The 23,392-nt window shown below is 34.2% G+C and overlaps 2 protein-coding genes across 3 annotated transcripts in view; one reads left to right on the top strand and one right to left on the bottom strand.

Moving 5' to 3' along the window:
• The window catches only part of LOC124368710, a 38,573-nt gene extending 31,515 nt beyond the window's left edge, over window positions 1-7,058 (top strand). Inside the window, exon 3 of the mRNA XM_046826011.1 lies at window positions 6,646-7,058. Within this exon, the coding sequence (XP_046681967.1) occupies window positions 6,646-6,920 (275 nt within the window). The 3' untranslated portion in view covers window positions 6,921-7,058. The remainder of the gene's footprint in view (window positions 1-6,645) is intronic.
• The window catches only part of LOC124368707 (histone-lysine N-methyltransferase SETD1B), an 84,629-nt gene that overhangs the window by 31,624 nt on the left and 29,613 nt on the right, over window positions 1-23,392 (bottom strand). For both annotated transcript variants that reach the window (XR_006922988.1, XM_046826009.1), the window contains exons 8-13: window positions 21,579-21,689; window positions 17,698-17,942; window positions 10,922-11,265; window positions 7,709-8,009; window positions 3,056-3,228; window positions 1,522-1,643 (exon numbers count right to left, since the gene is read on the bottom strand). Coding sequence is in view for 1 of the 2 variants with exons in the window: in XM_046826009.1 (XP_046681965.1) it covers window positions 1,522-1,643; window positions 3,056-3,228; window positions 7,709-8,009; window positions 10,922-11,265; window positions 17,698-17,942; window positions 21,579-21,689 (1,296 nt within the window). In the remaining variant the exon portion in view is untranslated. The remainder of the gene's footprint in view (window positions 1-1,521; window positions 1,644-3,055; window positions 3,229-7,708; window positions 8,010-10,921; window positions 11,266-17,697; window positions 17,943-21,578; window positions 21,690-23,392) is intronic.

Below are 23,392 nucleotides of genomic sequence, written 5' to 3' on the forward strand. Positions count from 1 at the left end.
TCTTTGGTTTAACTACTAATGACATCCTTAACTGCTAAATAAGAAGCTAAGGCCTCAATAAGAAGGCTTTGGCTTTTTTTATCAGTTGCCTTTGAGAGGCAACTGATAATACAGGTTCACTATATCATATCTAAAAACACAATAAAGTATTTAAGAAATTATTCATTTTTAATCTGTGTTTTAATTTGTGCTCTGTTAGTTGTACTAAACTTATACAATAAATAGCTTACTGCCATGTCCAGTCAATCATTTCCAGAGTTAATATTTCCATTCTATGCACAATCTTTTTTATATATTCCACAAGTAAGTCTTAACATGGTCAATTCTGGACTTCTTGAAGGCAGAATTTGAATTTTTCATCAAACTAGTCACAACAGAACCACATTTATGCCAAATAATATTGTAATAGAGCAACATTTTAATAAGGTATGACAAATTAAATTTTAGTAAAGATAAGTTTAAAAACAAAAAAGAATTTTGGTTAGTAAAACCATTTTATTTTATTGCAGGAGTATTATTAAGCAGAAGCTAATATTTATCGATTGCTTTAGCCTAAATATTGTTATTTGTTATGATTAATTACGCATACAATAGTCATGCTATTTGTTGTAACAATGTGTAACATTTCATGAATAAAGATATATTTTATTATATCAGTAGGCTTATACTAGTTTGACCTTTGTTTGGTTCTGCCGGGCTTTAGAAAAAAAGAAACAATGAATTAAAAAAAAATGTGGTTAACAGTATATACTAGCCCCTAACAGATAAAAAATAGCTTCCGCAATGCAGAACTGTATCAAGAGGAATCGTAAGTGAGTACAAGGAGGAAGATCACGGTTGTTGGGTTGGGAATAGGAAAAAGCACTGTTGGTGGTTGTAAGTATATTCAAGCAAACACTGAACAAAGCAAACACTGAACATTACTTTGAACATTAGATGTCCAGAAATGTAATTAAAGTGAATAAGGCAATGAAAAAGTAACCATTTGTTGTTTTTGTGACAACAAATATATACAATAAATTTAAAAAAAAACCTCCTTTTTTGGCTGTTTCAAACCATTGACATTGTGGAGAGATTTAAGAGACATAATGCTGGGTCTGAATAAGAAAGAACACATGGAATAAAATTTGAGTAATTTCCCTTGTGTGATCTTAAGAGTATTCTTCTTGATCAAAAAGCATGTGAAAAGTGGGATGGCAACGGGTTAAATGATAAAAATAAGAAATTGTTGTTGTTGGAAAAATTATCCAGTTGTTACGATACTGCTGATAAAGACATTACCAAATGGTTTACTCTAGACATGGGGAAGAAACTATAGACTTCTTACCCTTTCTGTTTTTCCTCATTTAGCAGCTAGTTATTTATCTTTATGCATATTGTTAATTGTTCAGCAGTCAAAAAACATTTTTACTGCGATATGATGTATAAACACTGTAGCAATGGTAATTATAAAGTATGTAAACTGTATTTTTATTCAGATATTGTTAACGAGGGCAATAGAGATTCCTTATAGGAAATTACCTTATGCTTAGCTTTCTGAATCCTGTCAATCTTGTAGTACCCCTCACTCCGAGCACAGCCAGTCTTGTGAACATGCCAGTCATCCCGTTTCTTCTTGGGCACATACGAGGAGAGGTCTGTTAGTGAGCAGTGTTCAGGAAAATTCTCACATAGAGGGGTACACACAATACATAAAACTCACATATGATGACACACACATTTTAATAATGACAATAATTCAACAAAAAATAAAATTGCCTTCAAATCAATTGATTCTTGGTGTCATCTTGCAAGGATAGCAAACCGCATTCATCTTATGAGCTGGTGTGAGTTAACCCTTTGAATACCAATGTCTGATTTTACCAGACGTCAAAAGTTGTCTGAAAAGTGCCAACGCCCAATTTTACCAGACGTCAAAAGTTGTCTGAAAGGTGCCAATGTCCAATTTTACCGGATGTCAAAAGTTGTCTGAAAAGTGCCAATGTCCAATTTTACCGGACGTTCGAGGAAAAGAATAACTAAAAATCAAAAACTTTATATTTTTAAACTAATATTATATTAAATTGTTTGTGAAGAACAGCTGTTCTTATCCAAATAAATTGTTATAATACACATCCCATCAATTGACTGTAACGAAAATCAATCTAGAACTCACATATAAACATTTTTGGTTGACAAGGCTATTGGAAACAATGTGACATTAGTTTCTTAAATGTTGTATAACTCACTCACTATCGAAGATAATGATATACATTTTTCAAGATTTATTGACAATAGAATACCCTTTCCAGTGATATGGACAAAGAAAAGGATATGATTTTTTTGGTAATGATAATTAGGTTGAAAAATGAAATTAAATAAATTCAAAAAGTCCATTTTTTATATTCTTAAATTTAATTTAATGGTAACTTATTTTATGTTAATTAGACAGAATTTTCAAAGAAAAATTACAAAAAAGTATGTTGATAGCTTATTAAATAATCAAACTGTAAATTTTGTACTGAAATCTTGCAAAATGCCTTCAAAAGGGCTGGCACTTTTAGGTGCACCCACTAGAAAAATACCTGGCACTTTTCAGTACACCCAACTCAATAAATACTTTGCACTCAAAGGACTAGAGTAAAACCGTGAACTTCTCTGCGCTTTCCCTTTGCCCTTATTACAGCTTTCAGACAGAAGAAAACATACAGAAACGCGAAAACAGTTGATGAGAGTTGTCAAGGCAGGAAAACGTTATAAGTGGGTAAGTGGTTTGATTGTTTGTCTTCTTACCTGAATTACTGTGTTCATTCAAAGAGCCACGTTTATTAGACAAGGTTTATGATGGTCACTCATAGACTAATGTTTCACAAACACTCTTAATATTAAGTATAAGTAAATTTATAAATGTTAGTAAGTTTTCCCATAATCCTATCCACATAATGGACATAAGTCATGTTGACTTGGCAGGACCAAAACTTGTAATTTTTGTTGTAACAATAATTCAAATTAAATCCACCGATTGAGTAAGAACATGAGTAAGCAGCCAAATAAAGTGTGGAGTAATAAAGGATATCAGGATGGTCTACCCAGTGGGTATCGTTGAGCCAATAGTTGACATCATCATCCGTCAACAGAGTTTGATAGCTTTGAGCCATGTAGGCTACGTCCTCGTCATCTATGCCTTTTGTGAGGAACTCGTACAGGACATGCATTTCCTGCATCAGATCTCTCTTGCTGTACATTTTCCTGCAGAATACATAACACAGTCAAACATTGGCAACCATTAAGAGACAAGTAACATTTTTTTATATCAAATGGTTAATATGAAACTGATTAATTTCCATTCAGATTTTGTGATGACAAGCAAAGAATTTTATAACCAGAAATCACACAGTACCAAAATATACAATCAAACAGAGTGTAAAGGAATGTTGTGAAAAATAAATGATTGATTATCGTTACATTAGTGTAATACAGTATATGTAGATAATGTTATGCGATTTTAAATTTGTTATTAATCAAATAAATTAAATTTGTTATTTGAAAAATCCCTTTCTTAAATTATACTTCTATACTATGTCTCAGTACTTCCTAAAAATGTAATATACGAGGTATGGCTATTAAATAACGGGACTGATATTGTAAAAAAATTTATTTTCATTTTAAACATAATTACTTATTATCATCAATATACACCCCTTCTCTATCCCTGCAACGCTCCATGCGAATTTTCCATTGTTGGAAACAATGCTGAAAGTCATCTTCTGTCAACTCTTTCAGGAGTCTTGCCGCTTTTTCTTGAACAGCTTCTACGGATTCAAATCTCGTACCTTTCAATGCAGATTTCACCTTAGGGAAAAGATAAAAGTCGCATGGTGCTAGGTCTGGCGAGTAAGGTGGATGTTCTAACACTGGGATGCTGTACTTGGTCAGGAACCGCTTGACAGATAACGCGGAATGAGCTGGCGCATTGTCTTGGTGCAAAATCCATGATTTGTCCTTCCACATTTCGGGTCGTTTTTTTCTTACTCTTTCACGTAGTTTATTAAGTACCTGAAGATAGTAATGTTGATTAATTGTTTGACCTTCAGGAACCCAGTGAAGGTACACAATCCCACGAATGTCGAAAAAAACAATCATCATTGCTTTAAATTTTGACTTGCTCATTCTTGCTTTTTTGGCTCTCGGTGAAGTTGAGGTCTTCAAATGCATGGATTGGCACTTCGTTTCCGGATCATAAGTAAAAAACCACGATTCATCACATGTTATTATTCTTTCCAATAAATTTGGGTAATTTTCAATGGCATTCAAAGTGTCAGTACAAACATTTTTACGAGCTGCTTGTAGATCAATCGTAAGAATTTTTGGTACCATTTTTGCACACACTTTTCGCATGTTCAAATTGTCATGTAAAGTTTGCCGTACACATTCTTTATCAATGCCTACAGATTCAGCAACTGCACGAATGCTTAATCGTCGGTCAGACGGAATCAAATTAGCAACTTTTTCGACATTGTCTTCCGTTTTTGATGTTGAAGGACGACCTGGCCGCGAATCATCTTCCACGTCTTGTCGACCATCTTGAAAACGCTTAAACCATTCAAAAACACGAGTCCGCGATAAACATTCACTGACATACACTTCTTTTAGTAAATTATAGGTTTCGGTAGCGGTTTTTCCAAGTTTAACATGAAATTTAATAACAATTCGTTGCTCTATTATTACGCTAACCATTTTCCGGCAAAACAAAATAACAACACTTACATAAATGAAGGTTATGACACAACGATGTTGTTTACAGAAACGAGACTAACTGCATTCTGAAGAGGAAGTCTCAAACTACACAGCTGTTGGTCATTGTTGGTTGGCGCATGCGCACTCGTTCCACTGCAGCGTCAGTCCCGTTATTTAATAGCCATACCTCGTATATTAAAATAAATGCAAAATGACAATTTTTATTCTTAGTTTAAAATATATTAAGAAATGTTCAATAACAAAAAAACTGTTTTTAATTTGGAAACAAAAAATAGGAATTATTGTTTTCAAGCATAATTATATACAACATTTATTATTTTCTGTAATAGTCTGTACTAATTGTAAAACATTTGTACTCATAAAAATCAGTAAATGACTTAATCAATTGTGTAATAATGTTAATTTATGTCTAGATGATATTGAATAAAGCATTTTGTTCTAACACAAGTCTGTTTAACACGTTCGCTGCTAAAAATCCCCATATAGAGTTCTGTATATGCTGAAATTTTTAAGTATATTTTTACTTACTTTTGGATGAAATATGAAAGAAATATATGAAAATTACTCATTAGTCACTAAAATTATCACTCTACCATTTTGGGAATGCGGTAACTGTGGTTACCGCTAGCTCCTGAGGACAGTCTTCCTTGCCAGCTGGTAACTCTAGTTACCGCTCGCACTAGGGAACAGCATTCTATGGCAATGGGAATATTCCAAATCAATACATCGTAGCTAAGTGAACTGCATTTTATTCATTTAGACAAACATAAGCAATATTTATAAGTAAATGTGTAAACCAAAATGAATGTAAAAGTTTATATACATCTTCGCTATCTCACTCAAATTCAGTTATTATTTACAAATATGTGGTGAGTAATTATAAAAAAATATATTAAAATGTTTAATTGAAATTATTGTAGTTTACAAAAAATATTGTAGTGCATAATTTTATAAAAATGGAAGAAAAAAGAAGAAATAAGTTTAATAAAATAAAATATTGATACAAATATATTTATACATCCCAATCAACTCACCCAAAAGTTGTTTATTATGCTAGTTAAATATGCCTAGAACTTGGTTGTTGTACACCACTTGGTCCCAGAGGGACATCCATTGTGTTGCACAATCACTTACTACTAAAAACTTAAAAAAATCATTAAAAATAATGAAAAAGTAATGTAAAACGAAGTGCATAAAAACGCGGGAAAAGTACCTCCCGAGGAGTGAGAAATACGGTGTTAAATAGCTCGAGTGCTGGCCACACACTGACCTCATTTCAAACAAAGACTCTGTGGTAACTATAGTTACCGCTCGCTTCTAGCGAACCAGAGTTACCGCTCGCAGCGAACGTGTTAACATGTTTCAGCCCAGTGACAATGGTTCATGAATGTAAAATACGTTCGGTACCAGACACCACGTGTGTGTCACACACAACCTAAGTGTATACTGTTGAATTTTCCACTAAAAAATATGGAACCTGCTGCTACGGAACATGATTATACAGACAAGATTGACTTTAGTTTTTACAAATTAGTAATAAAAGTGTTGTAGTGTAGTAACCACTTGTGCCATTATACCAATCAATTGTTTTGAACAGCTGGCTCGGATTTCAACCAGTTCCAATACAGACGTTTCGTTCTGTATTGAGAGGCAGATCACCAAGTTGGTGGCAAAGAACAGTGTTTGACGTATTTTTCATTGCAACTACAGTACGCTGTTGATGAAACAGATTAATTGGGACCAGACCCAATCCAATTAATCAAACTATAAGGTTTTTCGAAATGAAGTTATAAAAGGTCAGGTTCGTCTTTCTTTGGTGATTATATTTCTGCATAGTCATTTAGTCATTTCTGCATAGTCATTTTCAAAATCTTAAAATTTTGACTGTGATATCTCTGTTTGTGACAGAAGTGATCTGCTATGCTGTCTCACAGAACATTACAAGGCTGGGAGAAATGCATCATTACAACACCCGGAACGCCATGAACTATGCTCTGCCAATTCATCGCCTTACTCTGTATGAGAGGAAGCCAAGCTATGCAGGACCTAAACTCTTCAATATTCTTCCAGACCATCTGAAAATAAACAGTGGACAGAAATGCTTCAAGAAGAAACTCCAAGAATGGTTTCTACAGAGGACATTTTACTCCCTTGAAGAATTTATAAACTGGAGGAACCATTAATCATAGTGCTTAAAATGGTTTATCCACTGTTTTCTACATTGCTGACTAATATTCTAAATTATTACCTTTACCTACTTGACGCCAATTCTGTAACTCTATGTACATGAATAAAGAAACTGTCTATTGTCTATTGTTTATCAAAGTTTTCTGATTTCAATTATGTCACAAAATTGCTAACACAATTGAAACCTTGAAATATTTCAGCCTCACTGTGGAGAGTCATCTCCATTCAAAAAATGTTGGGCCACAAATCCAAGTCTAAATATTACGTCCAAGTTTTAGTGTTTTGGTTTTTCTTTCAGTAACACTGGTTCACAGGACATCTAGTCGATGCCGAGGATTGCATACTTACTGGGTTCAGGTAGACTTAAATATCCCCGAATGGATTAGAAATGTGAGGATTTGTACAATTATTCTACTGCCACTGATGATTCAAATATGCCCATGCTTCTGCTTAACTCACTCGATAATGCTAGGAGACTTAACTGTTTAGAAACACTAAGAATCTGGACTCCACCCATAACATTTGTTAAGGGTTAACTTTTTAGAAAACTAGTGCATTTTCAGAAATACCCCCAAACCTATCGATCCCTCCAATATAGTCAAAAGGATTGTCTTATTGAAATCAGCATGTCAGCCATCTGAACATTAATATGTATTGTTAATAAAATCAATTTTATTTTGTAAAACTCTTGTGGAGAATTTTGTATAATGTTTTATTTTTAAAATGAGCTATTTGAAACTAATGTTGATTCTAGCCAAATTCTAAGGTAATGAGAGAAACTTACGGTACACTGCAAGGTGGAGGTGGGGTGATTTTGCGCTTTTTGATGACTATAGGAGGCTCTTCCCAGGGCATCTTGCGGCCCTTCCCGGCAGTGCGAGAGCTGTAACTGCCATGATCGTGGTTGATGTCAGTCTGATGAGCTAGGACGGGCAGGCAGTAAGAATGCTCTCTAGCTATCTGAGGGGGATGTGGAGAATCCGAGTCCCTGTCGCTTTCGCGTTTGTTCTGCCACTCGAAGATCTCTCGCACCGCCTGTGGTAATGCACCATTCACCTTGGGCCGGGCGTGTTCCTTCTGTACCACTGTACACCAAAGAATAAGAATAATTTATTCACACAATAGAACTCAAAGGTTTTCTGTGCAAGTCAAAACATCAGTATCAAAAGTAATTATAAAAAAGCAACAGAACAACTGTTTACAATAGAGCATACAATTTAAAGGTAAAACACAATAAATTCTTTTAACAACTTTAAGTTATTCCTACTACAAAAAAATCGGTCTAATCAAGACATGGGTATCACAAGAGCCTCGTGGAGACTGTAAAAAGATTTCCTGATCAGAAGAGCCTTTAAATAATTTTCGAAACTGTTTACATTTGTTTGAATTTTGATTACATTTGGAAGTAAATTGTAGAGTTTAGGACCAAAATAAAAAATTGAGTTTTTAAAAAGGTTTAGTATGAAATGGTCTGAAATTAGGTAATTTCTGCGCCGAGTGTTATGATCATGACTTAAATGTGTAAAAAGAATTTTATTTTAAAAACAAACATTGTCGAATGAAAAATGAGAAGGGAAGCCAAGGTAAGGTCCCCACTAGATCGGAAACGCTCTCTACAGCTCTCATCTGGTCTCATTCCGCAGACAACCCTCAACGCTCTCTTTTGAAGAGTGAATACTTTATTAAAGTGGATGATACCATAAAATCCCCAAAATATTATTCCGTACCTCAGCTTTGACTCAAATAAGCCTACGTAACCCAGTTTAAGAACTTGTTCTAAGGCACATGTAGAGAAAAATGTAGGTCAACTACAAATTTTACCACCAAATAATGTAATTATTATTATTATTTTAGTATAATCACTGAGCTTTAAACATACCATAAATCGTGTTTTAGAGATCGTATTTAATCTCAAGAGTTGACTAACTGTTACAATATCTAACCTCATTTTTTCAATTTCTATAGAAATTGTTTATTCCATATGACCCTATATATTATATCATGAATTTTGCAATAAACTATAAACACTCTCACAAATACTTGTCTTTAAAAAAAATCTAAATGTAAAAAATGTGTATATTCGGTTATGCTGTAGGATACATAATTGATTTGTCTCTTGTTAAAATAAACTACAAGAACAATACAATGAAAACAGTAAAAATCAATTGTACCCAAAACGCATAATTATACAGCATAACCATAACTATATTGTCACGAATAACCAAGTAATACTTCAACATAATTTACAATTACCTGAGCTTGACTGCAGGTGACACAATACTAAGTCATGACCAACACCGATTGTACGAATGTAATCAATGTTTACTATTCAAACAATGGGTAATTCAACTGTTTACTAAATAAGCTTTCCAGTAGCTTATTAAATATTGTATGTTATCACACATAAATACCATGGTTCAATTCAAGGTCACTCAGCATGATTTGCTACATCAGCAAAGATTTAATCTAAAGCAATCCATATATTTTTTCCGACAGTAATTCTAAAAAAATTCTTCACAGACACATTATAAACCATTATTTAGAAATATAAAAGCAAAAATTGACAACCCTTTCAGTACTAACTTTCAGATAATCGGAGATTTTGAGAAAATTATACTAAAAATGTAATTTTTATTACTTTATGCAAACTTGCTAAAAATGGCTCTGTGTATTTATTTGGATACCTTTTTTTTAATGGACCCTTGGCATTTTTGACTAGATCTTCTTAAAAAAGCTGGTACTGTAAGGGTTTAATTTGAATGTTTTGATTTAGATCAAATACATTATTTCAAATTTAAATTTGAAGGGGTCTAGAAATAGTTATCACTAACACAAGACGTACAAAATCAGTAATGATAGGTTTTAATACATTAACTAAAGTGCTTATCAATAATTTCAATGAAGATGTATAATCATATTATTGCCTTTAGCTAAAAAAATACAATCAAAAATGTTCCTAAAGAAATGTTATTAATAGTTACAGATAGGGATAACCAACCCCTTACATTCTGTAGAAGAATGTTTATCATATTGTATTTAAATTAATTTTAACGTTTTAAATTTACAGTGATTATGAAATATTTTAATACAAATAATATTATACAGTGTGAGTTAAAAGTATGGGTACACTCTGTTTAGTTTTAGATGGATAAAGATGGAGGGAAGGAACCCTGGACACCTTTCTAGGAAATAGAAGTGAACTTTTTAGTCACCATTTACTTTGATTGTAATATTTGTTGTTAACAGTGCAAATTGTGTATACAAAATGCATTTTAGTTTTAGTAAGGTTAGTTTGTATTGTATTTCCTAGAGGATGCACCTGTATTGTACCTGTATAATATGTCATATGCAAATGAAGAATTACTAATAATGTCATTATTACAGCAAGAATATTTTTTTCATTTAATTTATTTGGTTACTTCATTCTTTTCTTACAATAGTGATTATTATACACTTTGTTGTATAATTGTTAATTTGTTTTGTTTCCAAGTTTTAATTGTTACCAACCCATGATCTAATTCTAATTTTAGCTCAATTTTGTATTAAGACATGCATAGGACAAGATATTCTGATAATTTAAATATTTCAAAATTAGCAGGGGTTTAATCTGGACAATGCATAAACAAACAGAAACAGTATCGTATACAATGGATAAGACGCTGATAAAATTATAAGCAAACAACCTATGATACAAATGGTATATCTCCTTTAAAAAGAATATTTGTAAGCAGATCAAATGGATCAATTTGTTGGTGCCGTAAAAGTCATGAAGAAGTGATGGAAGAAGGAGAAATATGAATTGTAATATTATTGCTGTAATATTTTGAAATTTTCCAGTCATGGATGTAATACCAGAATCTTATACTACTATCAATGTCTGTGTTAGTTTCATAAATGTTAAAGAATTTTAAGTGGTTCCAGAATTTGGTATATTTAATTATTGCATGCACAAAAAACAAAATTTTCTATGAGTAAGACAGGTATAAAATTAGCTTACCGGGTTTCACAGGCTCAAAAATATGAGGAGGAGAGAGCTGTGGTGGGGAGAGTTGTGACTCTTGAGAAGAAGAGGCGGAAACAAGTTTTTCTGGGCTCAAGTTTTCCTTCCTACTGGCCAAATCAGTTTCATCTTCACTTCCGCTTTCCAACACAATTGTTGGTGTCTTTGGTAATGACAGAACTTCTTCCTTTTCCTTTTCAAGCTGCACTTCTGCCTGATCTTCTTTGGCACTTACCACTTCTACACCTTGTTCTTCCAGAGTCTCAATATCAGGTGTTTCTGAACTCCAACTGGCATTTTCAGATGGAGCTGGTGTAATCTCCTCATCTGGTGTTTTAAGCCTGTACAGAGCACAGTCACAGAACACAATATTTTAAGACAGTTTAGTCACAACCACATAAGATGAAGGACAATAGAAACATAAATAAGTCAAGAACGCCTACTATAAAGCCCGACAATTCAATCAAGTATAAACGCACACACTAAACTTGCTACTGTATTACTGTGTGTCACGGCAAAGGTATGACGTCAGAACTTCCGGCTAGATACACTTCTCAACCGCAACCTAAATGACATTTAGACAGTTGTTTATCAACAACATCACGGCTAGACACAATTGCTGCTGACAGCATGACGGCATCGCAAAGAGTGATGCTACTTGAAAAGTAAGTGACTCAACACCTACCCATACCCATGTAGCTCTTGATAACTACTGACCAACAGCACATTGTCGCTGTGACTATTTGTCGCAAAAACGATAAAAACCATATGGTTGTATAATTAATGACTTATGACTCTATGACATACATGTTTCTTCAAAATTTGTTATCAATATTGACAGAAAAGCAACGAAATATACAAAACTGATTTTTTAACTCAACAACCACTCAGAAAATCAATAGAGAACAATTAAAATATATTAATTCTTCATGTTTTTTATGACTTATTGGTTTGACTACATGCGGGTATTTTTATTGAACCATTAAAAAAATGTAATAATAGAAGGAAAATATTTGTTATAACCACTAACTTTTTATAGTGTTTTTCTGTTTCCTGTAATGGCTAATAAGGAGTACAATCTTTTTTATAATAAATGGATTTGATAGGAAGAGCAGGCATACTATTGGCGATTTCGAGTGTGAGAGAGTGCAACATTCTGTTAAATTGTTTACTAAAAAAATTAAATTACATTTTGAATTTTAAATTTTTAAAATAGGTAAAAAAGAAAATATTATAATATTGAAGGGAATTATATAGTCATAATTGAGAATTGTATGGACAGTACAGTATTAAAACACGTTATGTAATTCCTACAGTAAGGATTGGAGTTCAGGTTAGGAGAAATGTTCAAACAAAGAGATATTGACTTTCACCAAACCCATGTTCCATGACATGAATTAGGCTGAAATTTTATCTCGATTTTGTATTATAACATAATACAAGAGTGCTGGTCAGAGACTTAAGCCTTTTTGTACTGGAGTAATCACTCATCTAATTAATTTTTCTGACTACTGGAAGGTTTCCTTTCTTCTGGAAGCAGAGCAGACAACATCAAATCGGACCTGGAGAGGGAGTGGTCATGGTTGGAAGATCATAGGCTTCTGCTTAAAGGATGGGACACATACCCGCACCGCGACGGGCCCGGCTCGGTCATTCTGAGGCCACACATGTCCGTACGCTGTCCGAGCGCAAAAATCTCACTGTTTGTACTAGAGTACATTTCTTTTGGATTTTAAAGAGACAGATACTTTAAAAAACGTTCAGCAAGTAAAAAAGTAGTAACTTATTCATTTTGTAAGTCTTTTTATTATAACTGGTAAAACATAGTAAATATTTGTAAAAAATATATACTAGAGTATAATGTTTTTCGTACTCTTAAACCTTATAACTGCAAATAAAATATTTTAATTTTAAGACTGTAGAACTTTAGTAAGACTGTTTGAAGAATAAAATAAATATGAAAAGTCATAGAAACATTTTAAATCTAAGCCCTAAAAAATACAGGAAATATTTTTGACAAGTCATTTCAATAAATCCAACATAAATATAGTTTTGAGCAAAATAAATAAATTCTTGTTATTTTTAAATTGAAAAAAATTAATTTGACATTATTTTAATTTAGTTGCTCTAAAATCACTAAGTATACAACATATTTTATAATTTCTTATTTGTAAAAAAAGTTTTAAATGCCACTTAATGTGTTTTGTAGTAATTTTAGCGCAGTAAGAAATCATTACTAGTTTACTGAAAAAAAAACCTCTTCGTCACTTCTATAATAAATGTCTCTATATCCATGATAGATGCCGCTTTTAGACCGCACCGTGCCCGTCAAAATTCAAACTTCACGTATCGGTGACGGTGCAGCCTCGACGGTCTGGTGTTGGTGCGGACATGTGTGGACTTGCAGGTTGAAAACTGTGTTGCAATTCTTTCACAGTATGACGGCCGACACACGTGTCAGGCGCAGTGGGGGTATGTTTGTCCCGGCCTTAACTCAGACAAATGTTCTGTTTTGCAGGTGAACGGGGTTGTCTTTGAATTATCAACAACGTTATAATTGGATTAATTAGTCTGTCACTTTGGATGGCAGAACTTTAATTATGGACTGTTCTCTAACTATCCTTGAAGTTACTTTGGATTCCCATCTTGATTTTACGAGCCATGAATGTTCTATTTTTAAAAGCTTCATAGTAAGGCTGAAAACCCTATGTAAATGTATAAAAATACTGCCCGTGTCTGCTAAGTCAGAAAATGTCACTGAACATTAACTCCTACTGTGTAATACACTCTTCCATCTTACACTCATTGTCTGACTCAGGAAAACCCTATGTAAATGTATAAAAATACTGCCCGTGTCTGCTAAGTCAGAAAATGTCACTGAACATTAACTCCTACTGTGTAATACACTCTTCCATCTTACACTCATTGTCTGACTCAGGAAAACCCTATGTAAATGTATAAAAATACTGCCCGTGTCTGCTAAGTCAGAAAATGTCACTGAACATTAACTGTTCAGTTCAGTTCTACTTAACTAAAGATTAAGTTATGATCTGAAACTGAGAAACCTAAGACAAACTTCAACAGCTGAAATTCATCGAACAGTCCGACAATAAATCAAAAGCCTTATGGCAGATAATAAACTCAGAAAGAAGAAGGGAAAAAAGAAAGGAATACAAAAATACAGCTGAAAATCAACAATCAAATGACCAGTGATCCCGCAGAGGTGGCTGAAACACCTGAACACATTCTTCACCCAGATAGCTGAAACCACCCTTCAACAACACTCGGACTTACCAGAGAAAGTCAATGATGTGATCAACCTACAAACATTAGGAAAACACCCATCAAGAGCTCCTTTTGAGTAGAACCACCCCTAAAGAAGTGGAAGATATAATTGACTCTCCCTAAAATCCAAATCCTCAAGTGGTGTCGATGACTACTCATCAAAGATGGTGAAACACCTCAAACATGAATTGACAGCCCCCTGGGCAGGCATAATAAATAAATCCTTTCAAGATGGTCACTTTCCCTCAGACCCTCAAAATAAGCAAAGTATACCCTCTGCACAAAAAAGGAGAAACGACAGAAACTCAAAACTATAGACCGATCTCTTTGATATCGACATTCTCCAAAATAATCGAAAAAATAGCACTGAGAAGACTTATGAGCCACCTCAACCACCAACATCTTGTAACAGAGAGCCAACACGGATTTTTAAGAGGTAGGTCAACGACCTCTGCCATAGTGAGCCTGGTAGAGTTTCTTGTAGAACAAATTGACAAAGGAAATTTTGTCACAGCTGTATTTTCTAGACTACAGCAAGGCCTTCGACTGCCTAGGGCATGAATTAATCTCAGAAAAACTAGAAGGCCTTGGAGTAAGACATTTGTCAAAAAGCTGTTCATAAGCTACCTGAAAGGGCGAACGCAGGTCACAGAATTGCAACAAACCAAGAACCGTGTCACGAGCAAAGCACTGCTCCAACCCATTGCCAGTGACACGTGGTGTTGCCCCAAGGATCCGTCCTGGGACCAGTCTTATTCATACTGCTGACAAACGATTTTGCTAGCTATATTCAAACCCGAATACAATGACAGTAATGTATGCAGACGATACAACGATACTGCTCAAAAACACCAGTGCAAATGATCTTTACACAGACACAGCAACCGCTCTGAATAAAGCATTTCAATACTGTAAAGCAAATGACCTAGCAGTAAACCCCTCCAAGACATCCCAGATGAATTTCAGCAGGAAGAGAGAAGAAATTTCTTGAGACCCCCAGGCGTACTGATGGAAAGACATAATGAAATTTCTCGGGCTAACCTTGGATGATAAGCTTTCCTGGAATCACCACGTAGACAGCATGTGCACGAAGATCAGCTCAGGTATTTACTTGTGCGAAGGATCAAACAAAATTGGTGGCCCCCAAGCAGCAAAAACAGCATATTATGCACTAATAGAAGCCCATATCAGATATGGCCTCATTATATGGGGAGGAACATCAGCTGCTAATGTCAACCGAATACTTATCCTTCAAAAAAAAAAGCAATAAGGGCCCTTGCAGACCTTGGGCCGCGGGAGTCCTGCCGAAAAGCAATTCAAAACACTAGGAATAATGACTGTGGTGGCTCTCTACATACAGGAAGCCATACTGCAACGTCGACAGAACAAATGTCCCTAGACAGGAAGAGACCTCCACTCCTATGATACCCGGCATGCGTCACAATGCATCCTGCCAATACATCGCACATCCCTTAAGGAGAAAACACCAACATATGCTGGCCGAAGACTGAAAAACCTGCTCCCCGCCAACCCTGCCCTGGGAAGCCTGACAGGACTGGAGCTGAAGAAGGAACTTAAGAGGTGGCTGCTTGAGAGACCTGTCTACACTCTTCAAGAATTTATAGAAAACACCAACTGCATCAGGACAACATGAAACATTTGAAGCAGAATATTAAGCCTTTAGTTTGAATCACTAATTTTGTACCTTGACTCTATCACATGTCTTGATGATATTGTAATAAAGAAATGATTGATTGATTGATTGATTGATAACTCCTACTGTGTAATACACTCTTCCATCTTACACTCATTGTCTGACTCAGGAAAACCCTACGTAAATGTATAAAAATACTGCCCGTGTCTGCTAAGTCAGAAAATGTCACTGAACATTAACTCCTACTGTGTAATACACTCTTCCATCTTACACTCATTGTCTGACTCAGGAAAACCCTACGTAAATGTATAAAAATACTGCCCGTGTCTGCTAAGTCAGAAAATGTCACTGAACATTAACTCCTACTGTGTAATACACTCTTCCATCTTACACTCATTGTCTGACTCAGGAAAACGCAATTGTTCTCATTAGATTGCAAAACAGAGCTCTGAGATTTATCTACAATCTCAAAAAATTTTATCACAACAGTGAATTTAGGTTGAATTCTAAGGTGTTATCAATTAAAGAATGCTGTAACTTGCAATCTGTTCAACTTATCTACAAAGTTCTTCAGATTGGCAAGCCTGAATATCTTAGGCAAAAGCTTATTTTGAGGCATGAAATAAACTCTTACAGTACTCAACAGGACGGCTTACTTCATTTGCCAAGGATCTGCCTAGAAATTGGCAAGAAAGCTTTTAGATACTTTGGACCGGAAATATACACTGCTTTGCCCCCTGCTTTGAAGAGCCTTCGTTACAGTTTGTTTAAATTCATGTCAAAGAGATTTTTATATAATTTTATTTTGTTTCAGTTTTAGAATGATGATTATTTATCTGTATGCCATGGCAAGAGTTGTCTAGTAAATCAGATTCTGCAACTTTGAAGAACATGTGTGGAAGAACATTGCCTAAAAGGTTTGTTTGAGATTTGAGCAAATTTGATCGATACTTTTAAAATATAATACCAGTTTAACACGATTCCAAGTGAATAATTGGAAGATACCTGCAAGGTTTATTTTCTTGTCATATCTGGAAAGCAGGAAGTTTACTGAAGACCTAAATATTAAATTTGATTTATTTTAACTACTGGTATCCTTTAATAGACTAATTTTAAATTACGTAAATCTGAATATACTTGGAAATTATAGTGACAAACTGGTGAACATTTGAAACTTTTAAGAATATAGTATAAAAGACATACATAGACATTTGATGGCTGTGATAAACATTTGAATGTAGAAAAAGACCTTATTTTATTTTTATGCAGGTGATATTTTTGGTTTAAAAGTGAACTTTAAAGAATTCTTTACTTGGGTCAATTTTGTGTTTTTAGTTTGAGGTTTTTTTTAGTTTGTTTAGGATTTTACTTTTGAAATTAGAAATAAAGAAAGTTGTTATTTTAATTTTTACAAACCTTTCAAAACAAACAAAAAGATTGTTGTTTGGATTACATAAAACTCTTAAAATAATAATTGAATTTTGAACTGCAAATAGTGCCTTACTTCTTAAATTTATTATTTAAATTTTAATAATTTTATTGAATAAAAAAAGGTACAACAAATATTTTTCTTTCCATATATTCTCTCCATTATTACTTAATTGTAGAAGTAAGTGAATTATCAACTAGAATAACACATACAAAAATAAACTGATAAAAAACCAATAGGTATCTTTATCCAAGGATACAGAGACATTACAAGAACACTCACACTCCCACCTGCACTTTTTATCCAAAATCTCCAATAACATTTTCCAATAACATAGGTTAAAACTTATTAATTTATCCTTTATAAACACAATCATACTAAAAACTGGAACTGGTAAATACTTACAAAGTAAGTCTTTCAATGTCTTCAATGTCTAGATAGTCCAGGGCCTCTTTTTCCTTTTTAGTCTTCTGCTTCAGCTTGGTGAGGTCTTCACATAGTTCTCTGTCCTTCGTATCACTACCATCACTGGATGAAGAACTCTCCGAGGAGCTGTCCGATGAGTCCGATTCACTGCTGGAGTCCTCGTCCTGGCCATCCTCTTGGCTCTGGCCTTTGATTGTCTCTTGAGAGGAGATCCCCGAGTCCACCTAAAAATCGTAATTCAATATGAATTATACAAGCTGCTCAGATTTGAACTCAGAAATTGTCACAGAACAGCTCAATTTTTATATGTTTCACTAAACATTTAACACTTTCACTGCTGACAAAGTCTATTGACGTCATGTATGGAATTCTATAGACTGTCGACAACATCTTTTGACGGCACTAACTTTTACAGTTATAAAAATACATTTAAATGTATTTGGACTTTGGCATTGATATTCATTCACTATTTCCATGTTTTTATTTCTTATTCTATGGATTATGATCTATGAAATGTTGTTGGAGATGCAAGTAAATTTGTTGACATTGTTTTTTTTTTACTCAAATAACAAATATAAGCAAAACAGTAATAAACACTTTTATCAGCGTAGTGAGTGCAAAATTGCCATTTGTGCAAAGAACCATGTTTTAAGACTTACCACACAAAAAAATTTAAATATAAGTGGATTACAATTGTAAATATATGTAGCTATAGTTACAGTAATGCTGAATACAGCAAATAATAATGAGAAACATATTTATGTTATAGATTAGTACATGGTGATGTTTTTTGGCAACTTTTTATTTTTTTACAAAAAACATTGTTTTTAAGTTTTAAAACAAGACTTTCTGTTTTAATATTTATGCATTAGCATTTGTGTAAAAAGAGAAAGAACTCAGCTTTAAAAAATGTAAGTCCCATGGTTTTCTTATAATTGGTTAAAAAAAATTGTATTTATTTAAAAATCATTAAAATGGGTGGCAGTGTAAGAAAGTTGTCAAAATTATGAGGCGGCAGTGAAAGTGTTAATAAATCAAAACTTATAAACCTACATTAACATAATTGATTTAGAGACAGTTGTTCACTTCTTCATTCCTGTTTGTAACTGGACGGCAAAATGGGAGAGTATTGTACCCTTACAATCTGTAAGTTATCAGATTAAATCCAACATTGAGATTTTACTGTTCCACTTGTAGGTATGAGATGGGAATTTTCAGTCTGTTTGCAGAAGTTTTGCAATGATCCTGATTGTTGCTGTGATTACATGGCAATCATGGGAGCTGAACATTAAAAAATATGTAAGTACATATGTATGTATGTATTAGAATAATGAATAGTCAACTAGAACTCTTTTAAAAATTATTTTATTTCCAGACACGTGTTTTGGTATTAAATCATCATCAGTGAGGACATTAATCTCTAAATAAATAATAAACAATTTAAATATACAGGGTGTAAATTAAGTTCTGATACACTTGGATATATTCCAAATGGAGTGAGATATCAATGTACAATCTTCACCATACCTATTAAAATACCTTTTTGGACTTTTTAAGGATAAAAATGTTCCCCACTCCTTTTTTTTAAAGGGGCCACTTTAAATTTCCAAATGTTACAAGATAGGGGTTGCAATTTGAAAATTCAAAGTTACCCCCTCCTACTGCCCTTTGAAAAAGGAGGTAAATTTTTTTACCCTCAACAAAATCCAAAAAAGTAATTTAATATGTATGGTGAAGTTTGTACATAGATATCTCAATCTGTTTGGAATATATCCAGGCGTATCAGGACTTAATTTACACCCTTAGATGTAAGGGATTGTTTCCCCCATAACTTTTGCTAAGATCGTCGTAGAGAAGTTTTGTTCATGTCAATGTGTTTCTTTTGAATTTACCTTTCAAATGACATATCACAAGATAGGGGTTGCAATTTGAAAATTTTAAGTGACCCGCTTTATATACATACAAAACACACACACACACACACACAAAGTGTTATTTATTGCATTACCATGAAACATATAAATATTATGAATATTTTGGGAGGTTTGGGAGTAAAATTCCATATTCTTTTATGAGAAGTTTAAGAACAGATTTTTGGTGCAGAACCAATCTGAGGTCTAAGACGAAATGGCTTTGGTATATAATATTTTAACACGGTATTAAAGCAACTGTTACTTAGAATAAGGCCAGTGTCAATTACAGCAAGAGTGACAGCAGGTTTGACAGTTAAGTCGAAATGATTCCATATGTTTTTGACATTGGCCATCACTCATTATAGAACTGCCATGAGTTGTTAAGAAATTATTAAGTGGCATTCCTTCAACTTAGGTGGTGTTAGTGAAACAACGAAGTACAATAAATAAATCCTCAGTATCGTTACCTATACTCAGCATGTCACTTAAGGGAAATTCATCTTTCTGCATTTGGCAATAATGCTGGTGAAATGACAAAGTGCTTTCACATTTCTTATTTGTTGCTCTAAAACTAAGCGTACTATTTTAAATTTTAGAGTTCCCAGTACATACCTATAACTTTACTAGAACTTTCAATGAACTCTTCGTCTCTTGTTGAAGTGGACGGGATTTTTTGTGTTATCATAGACTCTGAATTAAAGATTGCCAGCCATAATAAAGACACTTTAAGATTGCTTGCAGGGTTAAATCATATTTTACTAGCAGAGTAGACTCAATGTTTTTAATCTCTCTATGGTAGGAAATAGTCGGTCTAACTAAGACAACTCTTACGGTTTAATAAAGATAGACAACAGAATGGTTAGAACTTTTCGTACAGTTTAAAAATATTTGACATCTGACCTTTATAAAAGTACATGATATAAGGTTTCGAGTTTGATCAAAACAGGACAGCTGGATGATTTGAACTGTCTCTCTGGTTTACTGATTGTTGACAAGTAATCCCATATACCTTAAAAAGAAACTAACCCAGTCAGATTCAAGATCGAAGAATGAGTTAGGATACCGCGCTTGCATCTCAAAAAAAGTAAATGCTTTCAATATTACGGTAATTAGCAGTAACCACCTTGTCTTTAATCCTTTGAATGCCAAACCCCTGCTTACATAGGGAACACGCTTGAACATGTATTTAGCATGCCTGTGTTTACATGTTTCCAACTGCTGCCTGTTTACAAAATGTCTGACAGCTGATAAATTAGAAACCCTAGCAATATTTGTTTGAAGTAAAAGAACTTGACAGTAGAATTTATTGCTTACTGCTGCACTCTAACATCTATTACAGTACATGGTGACTGAAAGTCTGGATAAACTCCTATAAAAGTTGAACGGTGTGAGGAATCGTAATGACGTGTGGTATAGAGTGTCTGTTGGTGAATGTACAAGTTTTAGCACCTGTGGTGACAACAACGGCCATTTTGAAATCCGCCATCTTGGATTTGGGTAAAAATGTTCAAATGGGAAATATGGTCATGTTGCATGTAATTTTGTGCAGCCAGACTTTTAGAAATACAAATGTGTAAACTGTTTTAAGATATCTTTATTTTTTAAAGAGTTAAAGTCTAACTGGCAGACTTTAACAAGCATAGCTTCTAAGAATTATATAACCTGGCTAATAAAACTAATAGGATACGATGAGAGACAACCACATATTATATAAGGACTATTTTGTGGTGTATTTTTTAGTTCATTTTATATGGGTTCTAAGCAATAATGTTGGTTTCTCTTGTGAATACAGGCCTTATCTATTTACATATATGACAAGATTGTTTTAGAGACAACTTGAAAGCAAATACAGTACTGTGATGTAGCTAATGTGGTTGAGGAAATGTTCTATACTTTCTAGATGATTGTTTCATCTAACCTATAACACTAGTGCTGGTGAGTACGCACCTGAGATGTGGGTTCTTCTTCTTCTTCATCGTCTTCCTCTTCGACTACTACTCTGTCTTGTTCCTCATCGTCTCTTGATTCTTCCTGTGGGATGGGCTCAGGTATCTTTTTCTACAACAAAACATCATTGTGAGAAACAACTTAAATTCTACAAAAATCATAAGAAATATGTTTAGTGATACCTGTAACAGACTTTTTGGAAATTAAACAATGGTTGAAATGAAATGAAATGAAAAATGACTTTATTTACAGAAGCGAAGTTAGGACTTAAAAGTCCTCTCTACCACGCGTCCGGGGTCCATTTTGGATCAAAATTTTCAATTTTTATTTTTTGGCATTTTTGTATTCTTTGGAATCTTACGAGTAATTTGACATATCATACATACAATTTGGACGAGTGCAACCTTATGTAATTAATTTATTTGTAATGGCCTGCACTGTATTTTTCGCTGGCAGGGGCGTCAGAGCGAGGGATGTATGTTTATACATACTACAGTTGTAATAATATAAGCTACACATACTTGTTGTGTTGGTAACACTGTTTGTTCTTTACTGTCATATGGTTCTTTCTCATTTGTTGTCATCTGTTATAACCAAAGTTTCTGTGTTATTTTTTGCTTTGTGAATTGTGTTGTTTACAAAACAGTTTCATAGTGATTTCTAAGTTTTGTATAGTAGTGGTATCGTTTTAAAATGCCTAGATTCAAGAAAGCTTTCAAGAAGAAGGCAAATACATTCAGTGGGACAAGAAACCCAGGAGGTAAATCTACAGAAGGCCTAGATGGTTCTACAACTTCTACCAGCAATGCTAGTCTAGGTCCTAGCACAACTAGCCTAGATTTTTCAAACTCCATCAGATCCTATAGACAGTTCTTCTGAGAAGAAGGTTAGTGTTCAGTTGGAGAAATATAGAAACTATGAAGGAGGTTGTGGATTTGATGCAGGTCCAAATGACATTGTAAACCTGGGTAGGTTAGAGGTTTTGCTATCAAGCATAGGCGTATGTGTAAAGTGCAAGGGATCGCTTTCAATATTTACATCTAACCGACAAGGACTGAGTGTGAAACTCAGTATAAAATGTAATTCTTGTAAATATGAGGTGTCTGAATACAATAGTAACAGGAAATGGCAAGAGAAGGCAGAAGTAAATGTAAGATTAGCTTACGCTTTCCGGAGCATTGGCAAAGGAGAGCGAGCCGCTCAGACCGTCTGCGCAATGATGAATTTGCCTAGCCCCCCAGAATTCAGGGACTATAACACAATGCTTGCTAATGCTGCAAAAGAGGTGTGTGAGGACTCAATGAAACAAGCTATTCAAGAAACAATAGAAGAATGTGATGGTGAAAGAGATTATAACAGCAATTTTTGATGGCTCCTGGCAGAAACGCGGGCACTCATCGCTAAATGGTTTCGTTAGTGGAATCAGTGGAGTGAACGGTAAGGTGATTGACGTAAAAATTCTATCTAAGTTCTGTAGATGCAAAAATAGGCTACAACAAGAGCATCAAGATGGATGTCCTGCAAATTACCAGGGGGTGAGTGGGGAATGGAAGTTGAGGGAGTTTTAGAAATGTTCAGGGAATCCGAAGCTAAATATGGTGTGCGATATAAATATTATTTGGGTGACGGCGACAGTGCGTCCTATTCAACTGTTGAAAACGCTAAACCATACGGTCCTGATTTTCATATAGAAAAAGAAAGAGTGCATAGGCCATGTGCAAAAACGCATGGGCGCACGCCTACGCAAACTGAAAAAGACAATGGGAAAAACTAAACTTCCCGATGATAAAACTATTGGGGGAAAGGTAGGTTGA

The sequence above is a fragment of the Homalodisca vitripennis genome, chromosome X, assembly GCF_021130785.1.
Source record: "Homalodisca vitripennis isolate AUS2020 chromosome X, UT_GWSS_2.1, whole genome shotgun sequence".
Lineage (NCBI taxonomy): Eukaryota > Metazoa > Arthropoda > Insecta > Hemiptera > Cicadellidae > Homalodisca > Homalodisca vitripennis.